This window comes from Chamaea fasciata, unplaced genomic scaffold (assembly GCF_029207755.1).
Source record: "Chamaea fasciata isolate MVZ Bird 193981 ecotype frontalis unplaced genomic scaffold, bChaFas1.0.hap1 SCAF_10, whole genome shotgun sequence".
NCBI classification, from domain to species: Eukaryota; Metazoa; Chordata; class Aves; order Passeriformes; family Sylviidae; genus Chamaea; species Chamaea fasciata.
The window spans coordinates 9,190,031-9,215,744 of NW_027094095.1; the positions used below are offsets into that span (position 1 = coordinate 9,190,031).

The 25,714-nt window shown below is 40.6% G+C and overlaps 1 protein-coding gene across 5 annotated transcripts in view; it reads right to left on the reverse strand.

Moving 5' to 3' along the window:
* The window catches only part of RC3H1 (ring finger and CCCH-type domains 1), a 73,277-nt gene that overhangs the window by 34,982 nt on the left and 12,581 nt on the right, over nt 1-25,714 (reverse strand). For all 5 annotated transcript variants that reach the window (XM_066192256.1, XM_066192254.1, XM_066192253.1 and 2 more), the window contains exons 2-8: nt 14,615-14,980; nt 7,299-7,419; nt 5,768-6,007; nt 4,430-4,605; nt 3,399-3,599; nt 2,116-2,248; nt 488-606 (exon numbers count right to left, since the gene is read on the reverse strand). In XM_066192256.1, coding sequence (XP_066048353.1) covers nt 488-606; nt 2,116-2,248; nt 3,399-3,599; nt 4,430-4,605; nt 5,768-6,007; nt 7,299-7,419; nt 14,615-14,845 — 1,221 coding nt within the window. In that variant the 5' untranslated portion in view covers nt 14,846-14,980. The remainder of the gene's footprint in view (nt 1-487; nt 607-2,115; nt 2,249-3,398; nt 3,600-4,429; nt 4,606-5,767; nt 6,008-7,298; nt 7,420-14,614; nt 14,981-25,714) is intronic.

Genomic DNA, 25,714 nt, shown 5'->3' on the forward strand with positions numbered 1-25,714 from the left:
TAAAATTGTTCCAGGAGCTTGGATTGCACCTTCATATGAACTGTTCTTAAATCTTCATGCTTGACGGACCATTGAGCACAGGTATAAGGATGATTTCATTATCAGAGAGCCAGCTGGCTGAAATATGTCACATTAAAACAAAACCAAGAAAACTCCCAACAAGTCACAGCAGCACCCAGCGTCCCTTCCCCACCCTCTACTCAGGAAGGTTGTTATTCATTTCCCTAAGCCTGCAGCTGGATCAGAGTGTTCTCCTTCCACCCTAGTCAGCTGTGAAAATCAATTCAACGGGTTCTGGAGGTAAATATGTGTTGTTTTGTGTTTTTTCCTTTCTTGTTTCTTTTTCGATAAATATGAGTCAGCAGTGGTGTTTTCAACTAGCTCCTTGTCAAACCAGATCTTTCCAGATGACATTAGCAAACCTTTACTATAGGATACAGACAGTAAAACTTAAGGCTACGTATTTCCCAAATGATTTAACTTTTACCTGTTGTTGATCTGTTCCTTTTTTGCTATGATTCTGGATATAATCAACTAAGCCATGAACCACAGTCCTCACAGCAACTAATCCATTTTCCAGTTGTTCCCATGTTGGAGGTGGAGCATCTGTTGCATGGACAGCAAACACCGAATATAAACAGAAAAATCAGACAGAATTTCCAAAACCAGATCTAAAACCCCACATCAGTGTCACAAAACTTGACTAGCCAAGTTTATAAAGAATGTTTCACCAGTAGATAAAAAAAGCATTCAGCACCTTAATTCTGGGACATTTAGCTCTTACAGGATAGAGATATCTATAAACTTAAGACTGAACTGCACAAAATACTGAATGAGCAAGTAAGACCATTATTAGCATGTCAAATTATTTCCTTTTACAAGAACTTTCACATCTCACAAGAACTCCAGAGTAAAGGCACTGCACAAACTCTTCTCATTAAGAAAAACATCAGGTTCAAAATCCCTCTTTGTATTCAGACTCCTGGAGGTAAAATCATTCTGTACGAACACAGTAATCGCTGGCCTGATTACACAGGCACAGACGTGGAACAGCAACAGAAATTAATGCCTCTCATGTGGAAAAAAACATCACAAGGCAGATCTATGAATCAGACCACCATCTAAAACACTGAATAAATTGTACAGTCTCAATTCTATAGGAGCACCTTTTCTTTTTAGCCAATTTACTTTGGTGAGTTTTTGAATCTGTTCCAGCAGCTGACACTCCCACTGTGTGCCTGCACACTCTGCTACAAAGCACAGTACCTCAAAGAGCCTTTCAAGACCTTTAGCAGAATTAATTACATTATATTCCACTCAGAGGGACTAAATTCTTCCAGAAGTACTTCAACATGCTTCCCTGCTGTTCTTTAGGTAACTCAACAGTACAGAAAAAACCACCAAGACCAGACTTGGCTAGCGAAATCAAGGGAAGCTATTAGTGGTGCCACCTTCCATATCAGTTTCTTGCAAACAGATTTGCAGTACATAGGTTTGTTCCCAGCTTGTTCCAGTATGAAAGATTTGGGAAGAAAGCACTGCATCTCCTTTAGGTGTGAAGCACAACTGGTCCTCATTAGAAAGGAAGTTTATCTTCTGTTTGTTTAAACAAATACGAAGGACAATTTTCCATCTCCTGAAGTTGTAGTTTATATCTTTTTACTATTTTGATATACAATATTGATTTTACAATAAACTTCAGGCATAGGACTTCTGTTCCTTCCTTCTCCCTCAGGTGGTCCATCCTTACAGTACTGTTGACTTTTTAAACGATTTCTATCTTTCTCTCCTCTGTCAACATCTTAGGTTTCATTTCCCAGTTAAATTCTTTCCAACTGTCTTCCACTTCCCAGACTCTTTCCTAGTTTTGCAGAATTACACATGAACAAAAAAATTACTAAATTCTGCAGGATAACAAACCATTCTTATCTAGACTGACTTTTGCCCAGCTTCTCTCCATTCAATCTATCAAAATTCTACTTTGGAATGCAAAACTTCTAAGTTGACGAGTAAGGAGGATGTTTCCTTACACTTGATGATCAGCTTTCAATCCTTGAACAGCATTAAACTCACCTTGCTAAACTTAAAGGTTTTCATAAAAACATCTAGATTTACCTGGACTGGGATCAATATTTGCTAGGAGCTCTAGGTGAGGTCGAAGGCGATTCAAGTTCGCTGGATCTCCAGTCCTCTGAAGAGCAATAGTTAATTCCTGAACACTCTGTGCAAACGAGGCTGGGGTCTGCAACTTAAAAAAATTATCATCATTAACTTTCTACAGGCACAGCAGTCCTCATGGTTTCTGAAGGCTGCTCCACATGCTCACAAGAACTGTCTCCCAAAAACTGGAGAGAGACATCTTTCACCGAGGCCCATACCAGTGAACTCTTTATACTAAGAACGCACAGTCCTTTGACACTGCATTAAATTACACTTCTAAATAGACAAAATAAAGGCTGGTATTATTTCTAGAAATAAACCCCATTTCTTTTGTGTTGTGCTGCCATCCAAGAAAAAAAAAGGGCCATATTAGAAACCATTTAATTTAGATTCCTGGAGAGTCTAATATCTCCAAACCCCATACCAACAGGTTTGCACCCTGCTTTAAACTGAGTACAGCAAGCAGAAAATAAAGAACAAGATGGTTGAAGGAAAAGATAGCTAGCAACGTTCCATTTCCTAACTTCACACAATTCCACCATTTAAAACTGTTAATTCTACCTCGATCCTTCAGGAGATGTTTGGCAGGACACTACAAAAGGTGGGCAAAGGCATAAATACACAGCAGAAGCTATCTGAAAGCTAATCCTCTCCCACAGCAGCCAAAGAAGTTGTTGCACAGCTTTCATAAGCATTCAACAAGGTTTCCCACCTAATTTAGGCACTTAAAAAAGCATCCCCTAATCTAAAAGCCCATTTATCCTATGTTCCTTCAGAACACAGAGAGATCTGGGCATTTCCAGAGTTTAGGTATTTTATTTATAAAATGTGCTTTCACCTCTCTGTTTTACTTCAGACACAGACATGGGGACTCATTTTTTTTCCAACTTATGCACTAACTTCCTGCTTGGAAACATGGACCATTAGCCTCTGTCACTACATTGGCACTTATCAGCTCTTCATAAAGGTCACCCCCCAATTATTTAGCTAAACTTTGTGGGTTTTCATCTGCAGAAAGAAGTGAAGTAGCAAAAATGCCAGGATGGCAGAGGGAGAGAGATTCATTAGGTTACAAATATATATTCTAATTATTTAGGACATATTGGATTTTGAAATAACAGGACAAATGATTAACGGGTAAGTCCACATGGGCACGGTTTCTAAGTTCAATGTCACAAACATTTAAATTTCCTGCAGCTGCAAACAAGAGGACCTGGGCTGATTTTAGGTGGCTTTACCTTGTCGATGATACTCTGCATGTGGGATTTGTGAGACTGGTCTCCATACAACAGCGAGGACCACTGGTCTGGTGCGATGCGCAGACCTGCCTCCATGGCTATCTGAACTATCTGGGAATCGTGTTCCCTCCTCAGAGCTTCGTAAGTCCGAAATTCCTCCTTCAGTTGCATCAGGGAGGAATCCTCATCTCGCTTGGTCACCTAGCAAGGAGAAATCAGCCAAATACAATTAAGCAGGATAAGTCCAAGATTACGTGAAGTCCAAAGCAAGTGACGTCTTCAGTCAGTAACTAAGTCCTTCCCCCAAACTAAAATCAACTATGACACTACTCAGCGAACACCAGTTCCTTCTAAAGTAACACGCCCTTCCATAGAGTGGAACCACTATAAAATGGATGCAAAACATTGTTTACTTGGACTCTGATTCACATATTGGTCAAAGTATCACATTTCCTAAATGACTTTACAGCATCCACACCTTCAATCAAGATATTTTGTTGGCCTTGCAGAATTTTGTTTGAGGGCAGAATTAGCAAAACCAAAGCATTTTTCTACTCATTTAGCAAGAGTGAATGACATTTAAAATGAGCATCTAGTAACAGATATTAAATACTGTAAAGTACATTAAGCAGTTTTTCTTCATACAGCTGACACCCAAAAGTCTCCTATTTTTTTGATTCTAACCACACCACAACTGATTTAACAGAATCAGGGATTTTTTTTTTGCCTTTAAGCCACTTCTAAGAAGGTAAGTATGCTGCCTTACATACAGGTGTTGTAACTGTGCCTCTATGAAATTGGAAAGAGGCAAAACCTAACTTTGCACTTCAAGTTGCTGTTTCAGCCTACACTGCCAACACAGGTGGATGACAAAGAACTCTCTAAATTCATGTGGCACTTAATGAGCAATACTTCCTCTAACTAAACATATCTTTCGGCACACTCAATGTTACAGGACAATGAAAACTGAAAGTGAAAACCAATGGCTTTCACAGCATTAACAAAACCTCTGGGCAGAATCTTCTTCCTACCTTGAAGCACGAGGCTCTGTAAAGGAGCTGGACAACATGCCCAATGCTGGTTTTGGAAGCCTGAGGGAACCGCGGCTCCAGTCTCTGCACCACAAAGAGAACCAAGACCTTTCGTGACAGAGCAGATCCATCTTCCAAAGCCAGCAAAACCAGCTTTAAAGCCTCCTCTTGCATTGCTGAGAGTCAGGGGAAATGCAAAAAGAGACAAAGGATGAGAGAAGCCCAAGTAAAATTTTTGCCCTTTCTTGTTCACCTATGATTGGGATAATAGCTAAAAACTCCCACCAACAAACACACAAACCCACAGAGAAAAAAGGGAGTTGAGCAAGAAGGGAGAGCAAAGAGAGGAGGAACCCTTCCAGATTCCCAGACTGTGACTTGGGAAAACAGGACTTTCTACCTTTAATATTATTATCATTATTATAATTTATTGTTGTCTATTATAATAATATTATTATTACTACTACTACCACCACTACAACAACATTCATTTTGGGTATCATCTGATAAGAAGATTCCTGTCTGTACATTTCCTCATCATTAATACGAGTTTTCCACGTGTATTGCCTACATCCCACACTTACCCCAGAAGAAAAAGCTGACAGGCTAAGGAAGAGCAAGGTTCATATCCATGCAAGTAAAAAAAAAAAAAAAAGGGTGCCCACACCAATAAACCAGGCTGTAGCACTGCTATTTTGCTACATAACCAACCTCTCTCTTCCCTGAAGTGGTATGGAAGTTAGTATCTCAAAATTAGCCTTCATCTGTTTCAGTTGGGAAAAGCTTTACTACTTTTTCTTTAAGAAATTGGCTTCATATTTCAAGACTCAACAAGTGAAGTCAACTATATTTTCAATAACAAGACTTCATTTTTTTTAAGCAACATTGATTTCTTTCTAGTATTTTAAGCAAAGGAATTTAATTTATAAATGCACAACTTCTTAAAAATGTGTACGTGTAACTGTAACAAGTCTATCCCCACAACTGTTTTGTACGTTTACTGCCCTAGAGAAGGAAAAGCCATGCCAGTCACTTCCAGTAACCTTATTTTTCTAGAAAGGTCTTCAAGGAATAGCAAGTGAGAAGCAACTGGCCATTTATCTTATGACAAGAACAAAGGACACCCATCCTGAATTTTACAGAAGACTTGAAACAGCATTAAAAATACAAGAAAACCCAACAGCAGCAGCCCAACAGATACATTATTAATTCCAAAGATTACTATTAAGAAATTCAGCTGTTGCTTAATAAAATAACTTGGGCAATTGGAGAGCCATTTATCAATGGCTCAATTCTAAATTGCTCCTAGTGCAGCAGTGATGCTCTGATGTCACCTACCTGGCCCAAGGAACTGGCACCCTCTGGCTCTCACTGCAGCCCAGAGGTTGGAGGAGAGCTGCTGAGGGTTTTGATGCTGGAGAATGAGCTCAGTGACTGTTCTTTCACCCAGCGACCGAGCTGCACGCATGGCTCTGATCCGCCCTTCCTCCTCCACCAGCTGGCAATGGACTAATGTCACAAGTTTCCTCTGCATGGGACGACTCAGCACACTCTGAGTAGTACTGTTAAGACCCACACCTTCAAAACAAAATGAAACAGAATAATAAACTACCTCATATTCCTCTTCTTGTGCTAGTCTTCAGTGACTGTACTGGACAAGTGCAAACCTAGCGCTCCTGGTGTCCATTTTGTGAAAGGGAATACTAATCAAGGCATATCAGAAGTTCATTTCTGCCAGTTTGTTTCACTTGGCAATAAAAGCAGTTTTCTGGTAGTCAGCTTCCCCACAGGCTTAATCTTGTGATTGACTAATGTGGCTTTTTAAGAAGATGGAACCTCTAATGAAACCTTTCCCCATGTTGGCAGTTTGTCCCACACCCTCTCATTCATCCCTCCAGTTCATCCCTTATTCACGGACTTTAGGGATCACTTGGACATTTGTTTGTTTTCACAACACATTTAGTTTCTTACCTACATGTGGTACCTTCACTATTTTCGTTTAGAGCTTACATGAGTCCTGAACTGCTTGGGTGATGTTTAATTATGTGCCAAAACTCTGAATCACAAACATGCCGAGAGCCACTTAACTCAGGTTAAAGGAACAAGTGACTCACTAGACATACAGCTGCCATGCTGAGTTTGCTCTACAGCCAGAGCTTGTTCACTGGGCCACCAATTCCCAGAGTGACACTGCTGTCACACTGCACTGGTCACCAAAGACTCAGACAGCTTCTCAAAAAAAAAAAAAAAAAAAGAAAAAAGAAAAAAAAAAAAAAGAGAATTTTATAATCTAATGCCCATGATGCTGAACTCCACTACTTGAGCTGACAGACTATCCAAATCCAGCATAATGTAATATATATAAAATCCATATTCCTCAACACAGAGCAGGTTTGCTAACTTAGAATTATCCAGATTGACCCAGCTCTTGTGTATAATCTTGTATAAACAAAATACTATTTATAATTTTCCTTATCTATCTTATATGCAGCAACTTTCTCATATCAGTTCATTCATCCTCTACTGAACAGCTGCATCACTACAGTTATCACAAAGCAGAACTGAAAAAAAAAAGGCAAAATTATCTACTTTTACTTACTCTGAAAAGATCAAAGTTTGTCTCAACTCATTATGTCATGGTCAAGCACCTCAGCCTTTTCTCTGAATTATTTTTGACACCTTTCAAATCCACATCCCCCTCCCCTCCATGAAAACATAACCTTAATGTTTAAGAAATATGCTTCCATTTGTTTCTAAGCTAGATTTATACCCATTTTTTCAAACATACTAACTACTAATTTGGATAGTATGTTTTGCATCTTATTTGTTTTTCTGACTTCATTTTCCAAGGAAGCAATGCAGGAACTACCTCTTGCACTGCTGAGTGGTTTGAGGTACAATGCCAGTTCTTCCACACATTTCTTGCCCTCCTCATAATGCTTGGTATCTTCAGCTCCACTGCATAAAGTAATTGGCTGCTGCTCAGGAACCTAAGGAGAGATGACATGCACATCTACTATGAATATGCACAAATATGTGGCAACCATGCTTATAAACACTTATTACTATAGCACATTTCCTGTTTTGTTCTCCTTCTGTGGTTTTTCTATATTACTTAGTATTTTTTCAGCTTATTTACCAAACAAATAGCATAAAAATCCCCAGTGAAAATGAAAACAAAAAGACAGAATTTATCTTTAATAGACTTCTTTTATTTGCTGGCTGAAAGGAACTAGAAGGAGAAGGCTTAACATGGCACTTCCTGTAACTATAAAATAGGACACATTGAAACAACCCCAAAGCTGACTGGTCAAAAAACTCGGGGGGGGGAAGGGGAAAAAGAACCCTGGTCTGCTGGTAAGTACAAATTTGTATCTATGGCCTCACAGCTCTAAAATCACCCAGGGATAAGAGACTGCAGCTACTTAAGATTAGTGGAAGAAAGACTTAGCAGCAAATACACTAAGATACCCTTAGAACACATTCTGACTAGACCCAGTTACAAAGCAGCATGACCAAGTTATCCCATGTAGTGCACAGGAACACCCCGTCAGTATTTATCTGACAATAGAGGCTCATTACATTCTTGGGGTTTTGTGTTGGTTTTTTGTCAGGTGGCATTTATTTCTTCTTCCAGACATTCACCAGAAATCAGGATTTTTCCAAGGGATTTGCACCACCCCTCCCCCCTCAAGTTATAATTTTGTTTCTACTTTCCTCTTCGTAAATTCTTAAAGCTTTCATCAAATCTGAGGGTGCAATAAAACAGCACTGTACTAACCCTTCTCAATATTACTGTTCAGCCATCAACCCAATATGACAGTAGAGAGAATTGGAATTCCTCAGAAAACTAAACACAAGCACTTTTTGTATATGCCGTCAAAGTGCAAAGAGATCTCAGACTTCTATTTCCATGTCAATTCCCATCCCAGTGGCAATAACAGCATGCTAATCCCACATAGCTGCTTACAGGGACCAACCCAGGCCTTCAATCTAAAAGCAAAAGCCTTTAATGCTTCAGTTAAATACAGCTACAAACCTGCTCACCTTCATGTGTAATCCAGCCATGGCAAGAGCAACATTATGATGGCAGGCCCAGATAAAAGCAGAAAATAGATATAAAATACATATACATACACACATACGGTTGGCACTGCCAACGTGAACAGCTTTCCTATCAATTTTAATAGAAAGCAATGCCTCAGCCATATGATCACACTTCTCCTCAGACAACAGTCGCACCAAGCTGTTTCTCATTTGACACAAAGTGCAAAACAAAAGGTTACTATCTTGCTTTTCCAGCAGGTAACAAAGAAGTCTCAAAATGCAACATATCCGCTGCAATTAACATAGTATCATCCCCAAACTAACATAAACAAGATAGAGGCTATGTCTGATCTAGGCTTTCATTCCTACTGAAGAGAAAAACCCAAGTTCAATCACACCAAGACAACAAGGTTAGCCTTGATACTTTTCACTGATGGAAGTTAACTTGTGATTTCTGTGGGGTCCTGGTTTTAATTTTGGGCCAGCATTTGTTTGGGGTATTTTGGGTTTGAGGAGTTCTTGTGTCTATAAGCAAGAATATTTTCAACAAAAGGAGATCCTGCAACTCTCTATGTTAGAGTGATCAGCTGTAAACCATCACAACAGCCTTGAGTGGTTTCTTGGGATTTGGGAAACAATTATTAACTCCTGCAATGTTTGCCTGCACCTTAACAGAATATTCCACACCTTCTTTCCAAAGGCACTGCCACTTTAGCTGTCTGCTTCTGCCATGGAAGTTACACAGCAGACCCGACTTATTGAGCAGAGGACACATCTCAAGTACATGTGTCCAGACACTGCCCTACCTACTGCAGTCATATATTTTGTGCAAAACCCCACTTGTTCGTGCAAGCATTTCATCCAGCAGCGCTGACAACCCAAAACACAAGGACAGTGCCACAACCCCCAGCAGACAAAGGGGGCTCGGAACAGACGTGGGACAGGAAGCCACGTTCAGCCCTGGATTTCCACCCTGAATTGAAGTGGGTTTAGCACACATTCAAAGCAGCGCTTTGGAATGCCAGACACAGCACAACACCACCAGTGAGACACAAGGACTGTCTAGCAACTAACAGAGAGCTTCCCCCTCCCCCATGGAAAAGCTGGCAGAGAAAAACTTCCAAGAGCTAATCAAGCTATTCAAACACTATCTGCATATTGTTCCCATTCCTTCTCTTCTGAAGGGATGCATCAATATAAAAATCTAAATGCTCTGTACAACTGTACTGTTTGCCAAATGAGCCCAAAAGAGATGAAACTTTTATCTGAAGCTGGAGTAAGTGTAGTACTGAAGAGTAAAACAACATGTTTTTTCTGTGGTTTTCAGGAGTGTTCAGGAGAAGAGAATTTATTTCTCATGCACACACAGTTCACTCATGCAGTGCACCTCACAATAAACTTGACAAGTCATTTTCCTTTGGTTGGTTCCATTATATCCACTTCCAAGACTTATTTTAATATTTTGGGTTAGAATGATGGTAAGAATAGCATCTACCAAGAGAAAAATCATAAAGACATAATTCATAAAAGTGACAGGAAATGTGAATTTTGACTTTGGCCCCATCACAGAATTGCTGAGGGACAACTGAGAAATAATTCGACTCGAAAACATTTTCACTTCCCCTTCCCAAAATATCCTTTAAATAGCATGCATGACCCTATGGTCACTGCTGTTTACAATGCCTCTCAGGAGCCCCAGAATAGCTGCCCCGCAGAGTGAGCTTACTATTTTCACCCTCATTCCATATTCCGTTCTCTCAGACATCACACCCTTATGACAGTTTCCACTGCAAATATATTCCCATCATGTAATCAACACCTCCCAAAGGGGATGAGAGCAAGACAGGAAAAATGATCTCAGATGCTTAATTGCTTTAAATCTGGGATGGTTTTGCATGTATCTGCTTTGGCAATGACTGCAAGTATCCTGGCAGTGGAATGTTACCCATCAGCGTGGCTTGTGGCCGTGGGAAGAGACAGGTTATGACAGCATAAGGAAGGGGACCGGAAAAGAATGCTAAAGCATCACCTCATACCAGGCAGTGATTTTGAATTGGTGACTTAAGTGTAATTTGATGAAGGAAGTCAGCTTGAGTTGTCAGTAATTACCATTAGACATCTAATTGCCCAGAATGAGATCATGTTAAACACACCAAACCACTTTTTGTACAGTTTGAAAACTGTTTATAGAAATATTTCCCTCCCTGCAAATGAATGATTGGCTTCCTGCCAAAAGAAACCAAACAAAACACAAAGCCTACCATCTTCAGTTTCTCAAAAGTTTATATTAAAGACAACTTTTTCACAGATAATTCCTCTTTTGTGGCACTTCATATCATCAAAAGTTAAAAGAAAAAATTATCAAACGTGCCCCTAATAGCTCTGCACTTGCAATGTTCCCCTTTTGAAAGGGCTGTGAGTTAAGATCACCCAGTCTCTCATCATGTACAATTCCAATGTCTAGAATCATATTTACCATGTCCAGCAGGAGGCTATGCCAAAATTAAAGCACCACAGGCATTTCTGCCACTCTATGTCACCTGTTTGGAATGTGCATGCTGCTGTTTCATGGGTTAAAAAAACACGAGGAAAGAGCTTAGATGACAGATCCAGGATTAGGTACCTTCAAAACACTGGCCAGGTGAATGCTTAAAGTAGTTATGTATAGTGAGTAATATGTGGATGCTTGAATAGCTAAAATTCAAAACCTTATTCCCACAAAAACAAACTTAAGGGGCTCCTTTACCCAGGAAGTCTAAGAAGCAAGGTATCCTATCAATGCCTTGCTGATTTGTGTCCAAAGCCATTGTGTCTCCCTTCCCTCACAGCTCCTGCTTAGGTACTCAGCTATGTCCCAGGAATAAGAATTCTCATCTTCCCCTTATGATCCCTTTCCTCCCCTCATATAATGTAGCAAAACTGACCTGGACATGGTCTGAACTACCTAACCAGAGAGGCTGTGGATATCCCACCCCTGCAAGTGTTTAAGGCCAGGCTGGACGGGGCTTAGAGCAACCTGGTCTAGGGGAAGGTGTCCCTGCCCCTGGCACAGGGCTGGAATGAGATGGCTCTTTAGATCCCTCCCAACCCAAGCCATTCTGTGATTCTATGACTGCTGCCATCCAGAACAGCCCCTGTCATCAGTGTTGATGTGCACCATGGTACAGGGCAGCAGGCAGAAATCCGAGTCTGCAACAGTTAACAGTCACACCAAGGGTGGCTAGAACCTGGACAATGGGTTTCATTTCAGAAAGGGGCGGGGAGAGGGAAAACTGAAAGAGTCTAATTCAACTAACAAACCAACTCTTTTCGCCCTTAGAGCGACAAAATCTATCCAGAGAGAGAATGCTACTGTCAGAGAAATGTATTACTGCTTTCCTGGGTGACTGTGTGACAAATTCAGTATGTTTTCCTCAGAAGTACAGTCCTGCTTATTTCACTCGCTGTACTTGTGCAAAAGCCAGAGTGACTTGCCCTGAAATCCCGTCACTGCTGCCAGTCACAGCAGAATAGATTTGTTTCTTTAAACTGCCTGGTCTCCTCCTCCACCACCAGCAAAAAACACTTAACAAGTATAAATGTGTGAATTTGTCAGAAGTCACTCCAAAGGGAAAAGAACAAATTGTTCTTCCCCCTTACAGATAAAAGCTTTAGTTGGGCTTTACTCTATTTCCTTCCAAAATGAAGCCTGGTTTATTGGAATTTAGCATTTGCAAATAAAGTATTACAGGTCTCTACAGACTCAGGTTAAGGTATACAGAGGTTTGTTGGAGATTAAGGGACACTAATGACACACACATGTTCCTGAAACTGAACCCAGAAGTGAAAAAACAAACAGAATAGGTTTCAACTGAAGTTGACACTACTCATGCTTTGAAAGCTGGATTGCTACTCACAGACCATTTTTGCCGAAATAGCAGAAGAGTGCACTCTCTCAGTGGGACAGTTCAAAATCACTACTTTCTCTAAAGTATATTTTTTTTAAAAAAATGTCCTTAACCAAGCCTTTTTCTGTAGAAAGATTTTAAAAAATGGCCTTAGACAGTCTATTAGAAAATAGCAATTGTTTTCCTGTCCTTCACAGCAAAGTTGTTGTATTTATTTTCTAGTAGTCCAGCGTCTGGTAAACACTGCAACAGCTGCCAGGACGGGAAAGGGAAGAGAAAGGAGAGTGAGTTATACTGAACACTGGTTTCATTCACATGCTCATTTGAAATTAGGAGGTGGCAAAGGTGGTTCAAATTCTCTTAAGGGGAAAGTTTGTCAGTAATAAATACCCAGCTAGGATCCATGGTTATTGTTACAGGTAACAATGCTGGGAGTAGCAAACACCCTGAAATGGGCAGCAAAGGTGGGTGGCAATACTGTATCTTTTGGTGGCATTTGCAGCTTTAGGGTTGTGATGAAACAAGGTCCTGTGAAATTTAATCACACAAAATTTTCAGATAAAAAGGAAGCACAAAATGATGTCCTTAGTGCAAAGTCAGAACCCACAGTTCAGAGTGCTCCCAAGACCAACACTATACTATAAAACCTTTCTTCATGCCTCACACATATGGATAAGAAAACTCTGGCTGGCTAACCAGTAAAACCAGAAAAAAATTCTCAGTTACCTATACAGAGCAGGGTGGGTTTCCATCTCATTCCAGAGAAATCTTGTTTTTATAAAAATTTAAATTCTGGCAGAGGTTAAGTTGAAGCTATCTCATAAAGCTTAACAAAAGCACAGAAAACAACCAAAAAGTGCAAGGGGAAAAAAAAGACATTTATCACAAATGTGGACGTTCAGATGCAACTGGAAATACTCAAGAAACTGCAGAGAGGAAGGAAGAACATATAAGAGAGAAAGAGAATTACAACTTTTTTAATGACATCACCCACAGGTTTCATACTGCGTGGAAGCTCTTCAAAGATGGCAGCGTATCACAGGAATGGGAGTGCACAATCTCACTGCTTCCTCCTGGGGAGCAGGATGAGTCACTTAGCACATCAGAAACACTATTTGATTTTGAGCTTCTGAAATAACCTCTATGCCATACACCATGAAAGAAAAACAACAAATTAGCCATAATACTTGAAAATGTAAGAAGTGGCAAAAGCACACCTGGACCTGTAAGCTGCAGGACCTAATAAAAAGCAACATAAGATCATCTCTTTCCTCCACATGTTTTACAGCTCGTCCACAATTATTTCCTTTCCCCAAAAGTACAGATATCATTGAAGTTTCTGCTGCATTTAATTTCACTCAGCTCAGACACTGAAGCAGTACAAAATAAAACAGAAACCCCTTCATGATAACTGCATCCCATCTACATATTCATTCTTCACCCATGAGTTAGACACAACTGTCCCTCCTCTCCTAAGACCACAGTCCTGTCCACAAGCCTTGGAAAGTGTGGGTCACAGGGAGCTACCTGACACCTGACATCAATAAGCTTTTGTCAGCTGAAGTCTGTGCTGCAACTGAACTGATCCTGCTTTCCACACATCCCTGCCCTTTCTTGGGGCTGCTGTCAGTACCAGTGCCACTCACCCCCACCATATCACCACTTCAACTGACCTCACCAGTCTCTATTCCAGCAAAAAAGGGAGTCTCAAGCAGGCTTCCCCCAAGCACCAATATGGATTTAGAGTAACATGCCATCTCAGGAAGTTATATTTCCACTGCACAGTCTCAAATCAGGCTTTATAAAGGCTGCTACCAGAGAGATCTGTCCCACATCCTTCACACTCCCCTGCTGCTTTTGGAACAACCAACAACAGGTCTCACAGGGTGCATACAGTAAAGCACATCACCTACCACAGAAAGATGTCTTCCCACAAGATAAGCTCACTGATCCAGCTCTCCTTTTGGCAGAGCAAGGCTAGGTAAGAGTCGAGGAAGAATGACGGAAACACTACAAACCCATTCTGGATGTAATAAAAGTCATGGTCACCAGCAGAAGTCACCAGCAGAAAAAAGATTTAAACTGTTGTTCCAGGCACTTTCACTACCTCTTGTAGACATCTACAAAAAGGTAGATGCCTTCATTTCATACCATTAAGACAATATCACATTCTTTATTATTCCTGACTTGTCCTCCTAAAAGAAGGAAAACACTGAAACAGACTGAAACAATAAAAATCAAGCACGGTTACCTGAGCACCCACAAGCTGCAGCAAGGCGGAGTTGACAGGAAGGAGCTCAATATCTGTGTTGATGGTGGTCTGGTCAAAGGGACACGCCTTGCGGTGGAGCTTGTTGAGGCACATCTTGCAGACAGTGTGGCCACAGCCCAAGCTGATGGGCTTTCGGATGGTCTCGTCGAAAGTCTGTGTGCAAATGGGGCAGGAGAGAAAATCCGTCCATTGTGGAGCTTGTACAGGCATCGCTTCAGGAGTTAATTGACAAGACAAAAATCTAAAGCGCAGATTCCACTGGAATCAAAATTTTGCAAAACAGTCTGTTTGGTTTTAAATATCTTCTGTAAGTACAGACAGTCTGCACATAGTGTGAAACATAACCTGGAAGAAAACAGAAATACAAAGTTAGCATTCTGTGACAGAACAGGCACGTGAGCTCCTGTGTGCTGGGGAAGCACCACTCATGGAGGTGTAGCTGAACCAGGAGTGCAGTGCTGACATTAAATACAGGACTGAGTCACGACTTGCTTTCATTCCAGCTAGTCTCTGGCTCTGCAAAAGCCAGTGTAAACGATTTCTGCTGTTATACAGCTTAGAGTAAATCAAGGAAGATAACTATCACATTGAAGTTATGAGACTAATTAGCTTTTAGTTTTTATGTTATCTCTTTATAAATTAGCAAATTGACACTAACAAAATGCGAATAAAAATGACAATTCCACTGATCCACTTTTGTACAGTATCTGTTGTACAAAATATTTAAGTATTTAAATAATTTTGCTTAGACAAGGCTTTATGCAAAGCCTCTATCACAAGCAGCCTTTCCTCAAGAGTCCAGTGGGCTCTGGATTGGCACACAATGACTCTGGGAAGGCGTGAGCTGCCCGAGCCTCGAGGGAGAAAGGATGAATGGCTCAGGGTCGGTCAGACACTGTGCAGTGCAGCTCTCACACTCACTCTGGGATACTGTGTGCTGCTACTAGAGCACCTTCACACAGCCTGATCTGTACTGAGCTGTGTGGTACCACATGGACCTACCCACACACATCTTAGTTACCCTGGGAACCTGCAATGAATTCCTGCTGGAATTCAGCACTGCTAATTTGCCTTCTGTCTGCCACCAAGCACCTCAATCCTTCAAAAGCTGGATGACCACTTCTAGTAGTCATTCATGACTGGATAACTGACAGCAGTTCCTTTTTTAACCCTAATTTATATAATTCACTGCCTGCCTAGAGATATTGATAGAGAGAGCAACATCTTTACTCTGTTGAGAAACCACACTGAAATTACAATAGAAAAAAAAAAAAAAGCTGGGAGGTCTTTATTACTTGGCATTTTCAAATCAAAATACTAAGATCAAATGTTACTCATTATAAGGGAATGGAAGATAAGAAATCCCTTTGGGACAGGAAAAAAGCAGGACTCATATGAGGAGACATGTAGAAGAATCGATGGATCACATGATATGAAAAAAAATTATTATCAAAAAGAAAATTGGTAATAAAATAATTTCTGATGTCTGGCTTACTTTCACGAGAGGAATTTGAAAAAAGAAAAAAAAAGTGCAAGTCACTGATTCACAACAGATTTTTCTAAATTAAGAAGCAAAATGACAACAAAACCCCCACCATAACCACCCATATGTATTAGTTTCTCTTTCCTACACACCACTGGCTTCAGTTTCAAACCAAGGATTGCATACTTGCTTGCTAGTATCTGTTCTGACAGAAAGTTCCTCCATAACCAAAATTGCAACTTTTAATCAAATCTTAAGCTTAAAAACATTTACAACTAAAATCTAAATTCTAAAGGCAGAGAGAGAAACTTTATATCAGGACCTGTGCAATTCAGAGTCAAGGCATCTTAAAACAGAAGAAAAATCTAAGGCTAAAATAAAGACTCTGAAAAGCCTTTGCCACTTTTTTTCTGGGAAAAAGGCTTCTTTTTCTCAGAGTTTAGTGCAATGTTGTTCACAGTTAACATTATTTTGCCAAGGTAAACAGTGAAGTGTTACTAGTTAAGCTTTTAGCCGAGTTTGATGAAACACCCAACCTTAGCTCTAGAGCTAATGAAAAGGAGTTGTATTATGATGATCCCTCTGAGTCACTCCCAACTCATGATGCTTTATGATTCGAGGGAAAAAAATAATTATTTCTCTCTTCAAAAGACAATGGACAATGCCACACAGCCTCTGGTTCCCAGCCAAAAAGGAATCACTAAGAAATCAGTATTACCCAGGCAGGGTGGAACAAGGAAGAGGCACCACATGTGGCTAACCCTACCACCACCATTGCACAACGACAACATGTCAAGGTTGTTCAGGGTTCCCCCTTCCAAAACACCTCTTTAATGGCAAATCAGCCAGTTTTTTCCATCTTGTCAGCACAGAGTCAAATCATTCCCATTACTAATGTAGCACCACAAGCCAAATGAAATCTTCTATACTTTTATGTTACTTCACTGAGAGATGATACCCTAAACCCTTCAGCAAATTTATATCCAAGCCTTCCCTGGCTACTTGCCCTCTTATATACTGAGTAAACTTTGGTAACAAGCCTTCAAGCTACAATTATCTTTTGTAAAACAAATCTGCCACAGAAATCCTTCTGCAAAGAGCAGTACACAGCTTGGTGAATCTACTGTATGCATGGCTGTACTATGAAATATCCTTTAGGGATCAAAATTTAAGTACTGAATCATAGTTCTTCCTTTTGACCACACTGCTATTAGAATATCTAGCAACAATTTCCCAGACTCCTTTGCATTTCAGAAACAAACTGAACAGTCTATTAAAAACAAATTATTAGCCAAGCATTCAGGTAAAGAAGTTTTTAATTAACTGAGGAGACTTAAAATCAGAAGCTAACATGAAGCTGTACCATCAAGTCTAGAAAGCAGATGTGAACGTAGAGATGCCACCATCCCAAGCTATGAACTGAAAGAAAGGAGTTGAATGCAACTTTAATGTCAGTGAACTAGTTAAAAAACCCCAGTAAACAGAGCCACACTGTTGCTGCCTGTACCTCTGGCATAAAGAAATAGGTCATATTTATTTACAAACTCAATAGTTGAAAGAGAGGTTTGGGGAGTCTGGAGATGGAGGGACTGATTAGTGGCATCCATGATCCTGTACCAAGACAGGTCTCAAAAGGCTGGGGAACAAGGGAAGCAAAGTTTATACATAAGCACAACTCTCAGAGATCCACAGCGTCTGAGGCTGTGTTCTGGTGCCTAAATGCCAAAAGAAGGCCACAGACAGCACTGCCAATAGAACATACAGCTGTGAGAATCCTCAGAAAGCCATCCATTTCAGCTGCAACAGATGGCTAACTGGTGTGACGCAGCCAACCTTTTCCCCACAGAACAGAATAGCTGTTGGAACAATAACCCTGTACCTCTAATGAATCTTCATAGCAGATCAGCACAGAACTGTGGAATTGCTCTCACCCCACACAGGACAGGAATGGCATCACAGGGACTGGGGATTCACAAGCCACATGCACACAGCCTGGCACCAAACCAAGAACTGCTGCTGGTGCCACAGCTTCCCACATATATGGTCCTGGTTTTCCCACCACATCTTCAACCTTTGGACAAGGGAGCAGAGTCAAGGGCTGAGATACAATGTAAACCTCTTCCAGGCACAAAGCTTACAGATGTAGACACACGAAGCTGTAAAAGAAACCTATGCCTTGTATCAAGGTTTGTGACTCACTATGACCTTGGAAATAACTGGAAAAAACCAGCCTCTAACTTAAAAAAGCTACTTTATAAACAGGAGATATTACAAACAGCAATAGAACAGTGGAAATAAGACAGTTTCATTATCACTGACTGCTATCACCACTACAGAAAAAGAACACTTCTTTCAACATGTACAGTAGGAAAAGTATATTCACTTTTATAGTACAGCGCTTTTAAAAAACAATTTTCTCTTCAGCATTATACCAGAGGTAAGCAAAACATAAAAACTGCAAAAACTTACAAAAGACATAACTATTTAAATAGCCTGCCTCCCCATAATACTATATTTTTAGCCCACCCTTAATTCACTAAGTATTTCACACTCAATAGCTTCTAATACTGTAAAATATACATCCATATACACATCTTTGTGCATGATTGAAGAAAATAGATAGGTCAAAACCCAAGAAAGGAAAAAACTAAAAAGACACACCCACAGTACATAAACTGGAAGACAAAAAGGTGCAATTAAGAATGAAGATGCCCCAAGACACACAGCTTGAATCCGACACTGAAACCAGAGATTGTTATTTTGTTATTTCTGAGTTTGAAAAGATAAAATTCCTGTATGCAAATCTTGTCCTCCTGTTTAAACAGCATAAGCTGTTTTATCCACATCTAGAACCACCTGGAAAAACTTCTCCTCTCTTCTGGGCCTCCCAGCCCCCAAAAAATCCTTGAAATTCCATCCTTCAACTCAGACTGGAAATGTCACACTGTAATCAGATCGGTGACCTGTCTCCTCTGGGACCCTGCCAGTGCTTCAGAGTAAGACATGATTATTCCATAAACCACTGGAACAACCACTCAATCCTTACTCTGCTGGACTACAATGCAGAGGCAGACGTAGCCTCATGTCCAAGCTGTGTTATGTCTGTGGCAACCAGAGTCTTCCACATGTCCTTTGCAGATTCAACTCTGGACAGAAAGATGTTTGTAAAATGCAGAACAGTCTGTACCAACATCCATTGGCATCAAGTTTCACACACGACGACACACAGGAAAACTCCTCTGCTTTCAGTTTGAACTAAGCTCTCCGAGGGAGTCCTTGGGTGCAGGTTCCAAACACACCCCAAATTCCCACACAAACATGTTATTGGGCCCAGCCTGCTCTCCCATGGACACATCACGTGCTGTTTCATCACTGGCGAGCTGGCAGTGCTCTCTCCCAGCAGCAGTCCACACGAAGTCATGTCACAGTTTAAGCAGATGACTCAGCACACCTAAGGGGCACCCTTGGCTCGCTCCTGCCACTTGGGTACATACATTCCTCACTCCCGAGTTTTGTGTATTCACACGGCATTTCATTACCCAAACAACACCATCACCTTCTTAACCAAGATTCGGTTAAGTTGAAGCTGTTTCATTTTTCCTGAGTCTCACCCAGCGGAGCTTCCTGTCGCAGTTACCAGTGAACACAAGTAAAGCCTATTTAGTGCTAAGCTTAACACTACAGCAGCTCCCCAGAGCCAAAACAAACTCAGGCTTGCCAGCTGAAATGCTCATGCAAATACAGCTCTTGAGTAATCATTATTTATTCTAATAAAGAAAACACCATTTCATTAATTCTTTTAAAGACTCTTACTCCTTGATAATAACTTACACTTTTCTGAGAAAAAATAACCAGGCACACTTCTCTTTTCTGTAGTACATTAACTACTTCAAAACATTACCTACTTTGAAACCTCTCTGACACTTTGAGATCAAAAATAAATCAACAACCTAACTTAAACTAACAGACAACAGTAAAGCAATTCGTAACTCAAAAGGATTACCAGATATCCACAGTACAGTTCTAGCCAGCAGCTGAACCTCCTCCATTCTTGTCTAGTGCCAAACAGACAAAATTTTGCCGGTGCTTCACAGAACCTTTTTGTTTTCTACTCCAGTATGCTCATTGTAATAAACAGTATTTCTGAGGGCACTTAAGTAGCTTTCTTCTTTTCCCTGGGCAAATACTTTTAAAAGTCCTGAATTTCATTTGGGGAAAAAACTGACCAGCTGAAAGTAAATGTGTTTTTTTACAAGCACCCCGTACTACCAACTTCACCGTTCACAGAAAAGGATAAATCACTCTAGCTATGTTTTCCATATCCAGTTCCACAGAAAAACCTCTGAAATTTTTTAAAGAAAGAGGGAAAGTCCATACCTGATCAGAGGAGAGTAGGGAGGTAGAAGAAAGTAGTTTCTTACCTCTGCCTGGGAGGCTCCATGAACAACATATACCATAAGCTCAGAGAAATATATCCACATTCAGGGTTTTATTCTCCTTCCTGTTTGCTCTCCAACTTCTCAGTAAACTCTGGGCTGGCAGCACGGGCCCGACTTCCTCATTCCTGCTGCACGCATGCGCGCTGCCAGCACACACCCAACCCCGCTGGACGCTGCCCGCAGCGCCGAGCCCCGCAGAAATCCCCACCCAACACCACAGCCTGCAGGACTCTGCCTAGGGCACACTCCTAGCCCGCCTTCAAACTGTTAGCTGCCTTTAGCAGCTGTGTAATAAAGCTCTTAAAAAAAAAAAAAAAAAAAAGGCAAAGAAAATCATGAACATCATCAAAGCTACGTCCCAAAGTAACTGAAGCTCAGTTAAATCAGATTCAAGATCTACTCTCTTTTCTCCTCAGTAATTTTTGACTGCAAAAACAAAGGGGGAAATTAATGTAATTTCAGGTAGAAGTCTCTTACTTGGTAGAGTCAGTGAAGTGCTTTAGGAAAACGGGGGCGGTTAAGGACAAGACGTTATTCCTTATTTGAAGCTTCCTGCCCAGTAATAACTCAAGGAAAGCAAGAAAACCAAACAATCAACATCACAACTCTAGCACAGCACCTCCCTACAGATGCTCTGAAAGCAATTTACAATGATTTAAGCTTCCCAACATCCTGTGAGGCAAGACCTCAGGTCCTCCTACAGAAAACTTTTGAATGAAGTTATTTATATGGTGTTTAACAGGAAAAACATGAAATGAAACCTGATATATCATTTTTGAAACGTGATATGTCATTTTCTTGACCCTTATTCTCACCCAACCACCATTAGGGTCATGAACATTAAAAGATAACATGTGTAGACAAAATTTAAGTGTTCTTGCTCATGTCCTCTAAAATATAAAACCTGCATGTGCATAAATCATACATGTTCAGGGAAGACATACATGACCAGCTTAATAATTTCTGGTTGTTATTATACATCCCTTACAGCTTATTTAAAAGAAAAAGGAAGTGACCTATTCTTAATAGCAAATGGTTTTATGATCTACCACCTAGAAAATTTTTTCTACCAATAGATGATAAACCCTAGGGAGTTAATAGCAGACAACAGCTCTACAATATGTTCCTTTCACTTCAAATTACGAGTTCTTGCATTTGTCAATGAAAACTGTAACAGTAACACAATGATTAAACCAGGATTTAAAAAATCAAGGAAAACCCAAACAGATTAAGAGAAGAAAGGCAAAAAGGCATTTCAAAAATCCACAGTAGTTTTCAGGACAGGGACTTGGGTTCAACTGGTCAAATCCTCAGGAGCTCTCAATCCTGCTGACAAGGAAGCAAGCTAACAATTTGCTTTTCCCAGAGAAGACATGTTTGGAAAAAGCCATGGAAAAGATAAAGAGGATAAGCTTGTAAAAGTCTTCAGACTCAAGGGTACAGACAGATATTACCTGTCAGTGGCAGCTAGAGAAGTCACTACTCTTTCTTATTCCTTCCTAAGATATTCCAGCTGGACTGGTTGCATAGCTGTCCCAGCTGAAGTTTTAAAGTTAGATCTTTATTAATAAACACAGGTAGGCAGAAGCGTGGGTGGACAGCAATTACACAACCAATACCTCATTTTAACTCAAACAAGGCAACAAATCAGCCACACAAACAGCTTGTCTAAAATAACTCCAAGTAGTAGACTTCAGGAGGAGAAAGCAATTGAAGTGAGTAGTGTTCTGGATCACCAAGACCAGTATTGCTCTCTTCCATGCAAGAATATCTACAGTTACCTGACTGCTACTAGTACAGGCATCTGGTAGATGAAAATGAACAGTGAGTTAAGGAAAGGAGAGGGGAAGATCTGGGTGTCAACTGCAATGCCTTTATCCTTCCTTAGCCATGAATCATTGAGAAGACGCAGCACAACTCAATGAAAAAGAAAGCACTAAAAAACCCAACCTAACAAAAAAGTATAAAGTACTGCTTGCTCTAAAGTACTACCCACTCTTCAGAAACAGCTTTTCTCCCCACTTAACTCAGCAGCTCCAGTCCTGCTTTGATGTCAGTGATACTACAGCCACAACAACATTACAACTGCAATGGCAAACAATGAGAACGAAGGGCAGACTTACAGTCTGGCTGGAGATACTGGTCAAAAACTGGACAAAAAAGCCCTCTAATCTATAATACAACCTTTAGCAATTATCCCCCACCCCCTGCTCCCCAGCAAACTTATGTAAGAATACTGTCTCCAAAAAGAAAAACAATCCAGAAATTTTTCCTTTTTTTTGTTGTGTACTGTGAAAATACTACTGAAAATTTTTATTTGATAAACTCACAAGGCAAGAACCAAGCAATAGTCTGAACTTCCTCCCTGCCTCCTTCCCCTTACGTCCAAGTATTGGCATCACACTTGTCACTCTTCTATTTATTTGTTTTCAAACTAACTGGCAGGCTTAAAAAACCCAAACCTCTTATGTCAAAAATTCCAGGTGCAATAGTAAGGAAATGTCAACATGTACTGTAAGAGCAGTGTTAAGGGAATAGAAATGCTACTGCCCAGCATAGGCAAGAAGAGGCTTCTATTTCATTGCTATTGAAAGTGTAAAATGGAAATGTAAAGTCCCATTTTATGAAGAACTCCACAGGTATTCAGGAAACATTTCCAGTGTCCACCTGAAAACTTAAGTCTCAGGGCTTCTTCATAATGTTTTCTTCTCCCTTCTCATTCCCCTGATTGGGAGGTGGCTTTTCTTGTAACTTAGTAGATGTTGCCCTCATTTTAAAAATAGATGTCAAGTAGCTTCATGTTAATAACATAAAATAACTACTGTTTACATAACAGAGCTGTCTAATAAAGCTTCAGTTATTTTATTTACCTTCAAAGCAATTTCTTTTGGAAGACTGCATTTAAACATCAAAAAAATCTTTTAATAAAAGCAGAAAGTCAAGAGCAGTGAAAACTAATGAATTTTTTTAACAAAACTACCAATGCTTGCCTGTCTGTTTATGTACAAGTTCATTTTAAACACCATAACCACAAGAAGGATTATTTTTTATGTTACATACAAAGCCACCTCTAGACTACTGCAATGTTATTTCAAAAGGCAATGGAGCACCTGGTTTTTGTGGCAGTACATTTTATCACAGTAGGAGTTCACAATGACAAGGAACATTTTTTTCACCCTCTGAGCCTTATTATATTTCTATCCATTACACCATTCCCTCAAAGATTTTGATACAGATTTAACTAGATCAGCTTCAAGAAATCAGCTCCTCTACTTCATGTACCTGTTGAATTAAGCATGTGCTATCATTTCTGCATTATGATGAAACAGCATGGCACCATCAGCTTCAGAGAAAAGATGCACATTTACAAACACCATGCACAACAAAATGCTTCCGTGCTCACCACAACACTGCAGTTTTACCAAGAAGTTGAGGCAGGCAGCCTGAGAAGTTGCTAAGAAAAGATAATCTAGGTTTTCCTCATTTCTCTCCCGGAGCAGTCAAGTCTAGCTGCTAAGAGAATTGTTAAACATTAATTAAGCAAGTGCCCTTGTGGTCAAGAAGTCCAGTGGTATTCTGGGATGCATGAGGAAGAGCATTGCCAGCTCTTCCAGAGCTGACCCTAATCCTTTGCTCACCCCTAGTGAGACACATTGGGAATGCTGTGTCCAGGTCTGGGCTCCTCAGGACAGGGGAGACCTGGAGCTCCTGGAGCAGGTCCAGCAGAGGCTGCAGAGATGAGGAAGGACACGAAGCAGCTCTCTCACAAGGAAAGGCTGAGGGACCTGTGGCTGTTCAGCCTCGAGAGGAGACCCAGCTGAGAGGGGCCCTGATCCCTCTCTGTCCCTGTCTGCAGGGAGGGCTCAGAACAGGGGCCAGGCTCTGCTCCCCGGGGCCCAGCAATGGGACAAGAGACCATGGGCAGAAATGGATGCCCAGGAAGTTCCACCTGAACACGACGAAGAACTTCTTTCCTGTGCAGTGACCAAGCACTGGGACAGAGACCAGAGAGCATCTGGAATCTCCCTCACTGGGGATATTCCACACTTGGCTGGACACAATCCTGTGCCATGTGCTCTGGGATGACCCCGCTTGAGCAGGGAGGAGGGACCCAATGACCCACTATGGTCCCTTCCAACCTGATCCACTCTGATTCTCTGAAAATACCCAAGCTGTAAACAAAGAGCAAATCACAGCCACTACCAACAAGCATGATACCTCAAATGAGATTGAGCACAGCAGCAACAGAATGTAATCCCTCTGAATAAACCAGTATGTGTTAACCACCTCAGCCTTGTGAGGAGCCAAGACTCATACTTGCATTCTACACTCAAGGAAGACAGACACTGAAATTTCACCTGTTTAGTATTTCCAGTGCATCTCCAGAGTAGGGCAAGTTTAAACCGCTTCACAAAAAGTACTCTCCAGGCCCATGTGCTTCATCTCTGCGGAGGACTGAGGCCTATCCAAACCAAATTCCCTTCCTTCTCACATTTGCTTGTAAAGGTTTCAAAAGACGTTCCAGATCTGTTAAATGGTTAAGAAGTCCTGGAAACAAGGGTAAAAATGTGGGAAGCACAGAAGAAGGAACTTCAAGGCAGACGCTTTTAGCATCAGTAACTTGTCAAGTAACTTGTCAAGTTTTTAGGTGTAGTTTCATAAGCAGCTTATTTGGGCACAACCAGGGCAACACAGACTTTTTATGTATTTCTTCATTAATGGAAGCCATCTTGAAAGTATTGACTAGATTTTAACTAGCGACCTAAATGCTATTCAGCAATGCTAATGGCAAGGATGACTACACTAACAGGTTGGAACGATGAGAATAGGTGAAATGGAATAAGGAATATGAGCAGTAATTTGTGGAATTGTTACTTTATACTAAATCCACACCAAAAGAATGCTTTAGCAGTCCATAACTCACATCACCTTACTGCCCCTAGAACCTAGTTGCAAATAAGGAAGCAACTGTAAATGCTACAATAGGTGATACAAAAATAGCTTACAGGGCCCAAACAAAACCAGATATACTTCTTTGTTGAGTCCTGTAATAGCTTCACTTGCAATAATAGCAGGAGTATTACTCATCTGTGAAACTTATGTTCTTTATCTTATTCTACCTGTTTCCATGACAGAGACTGCAATTGTGCTTTAATA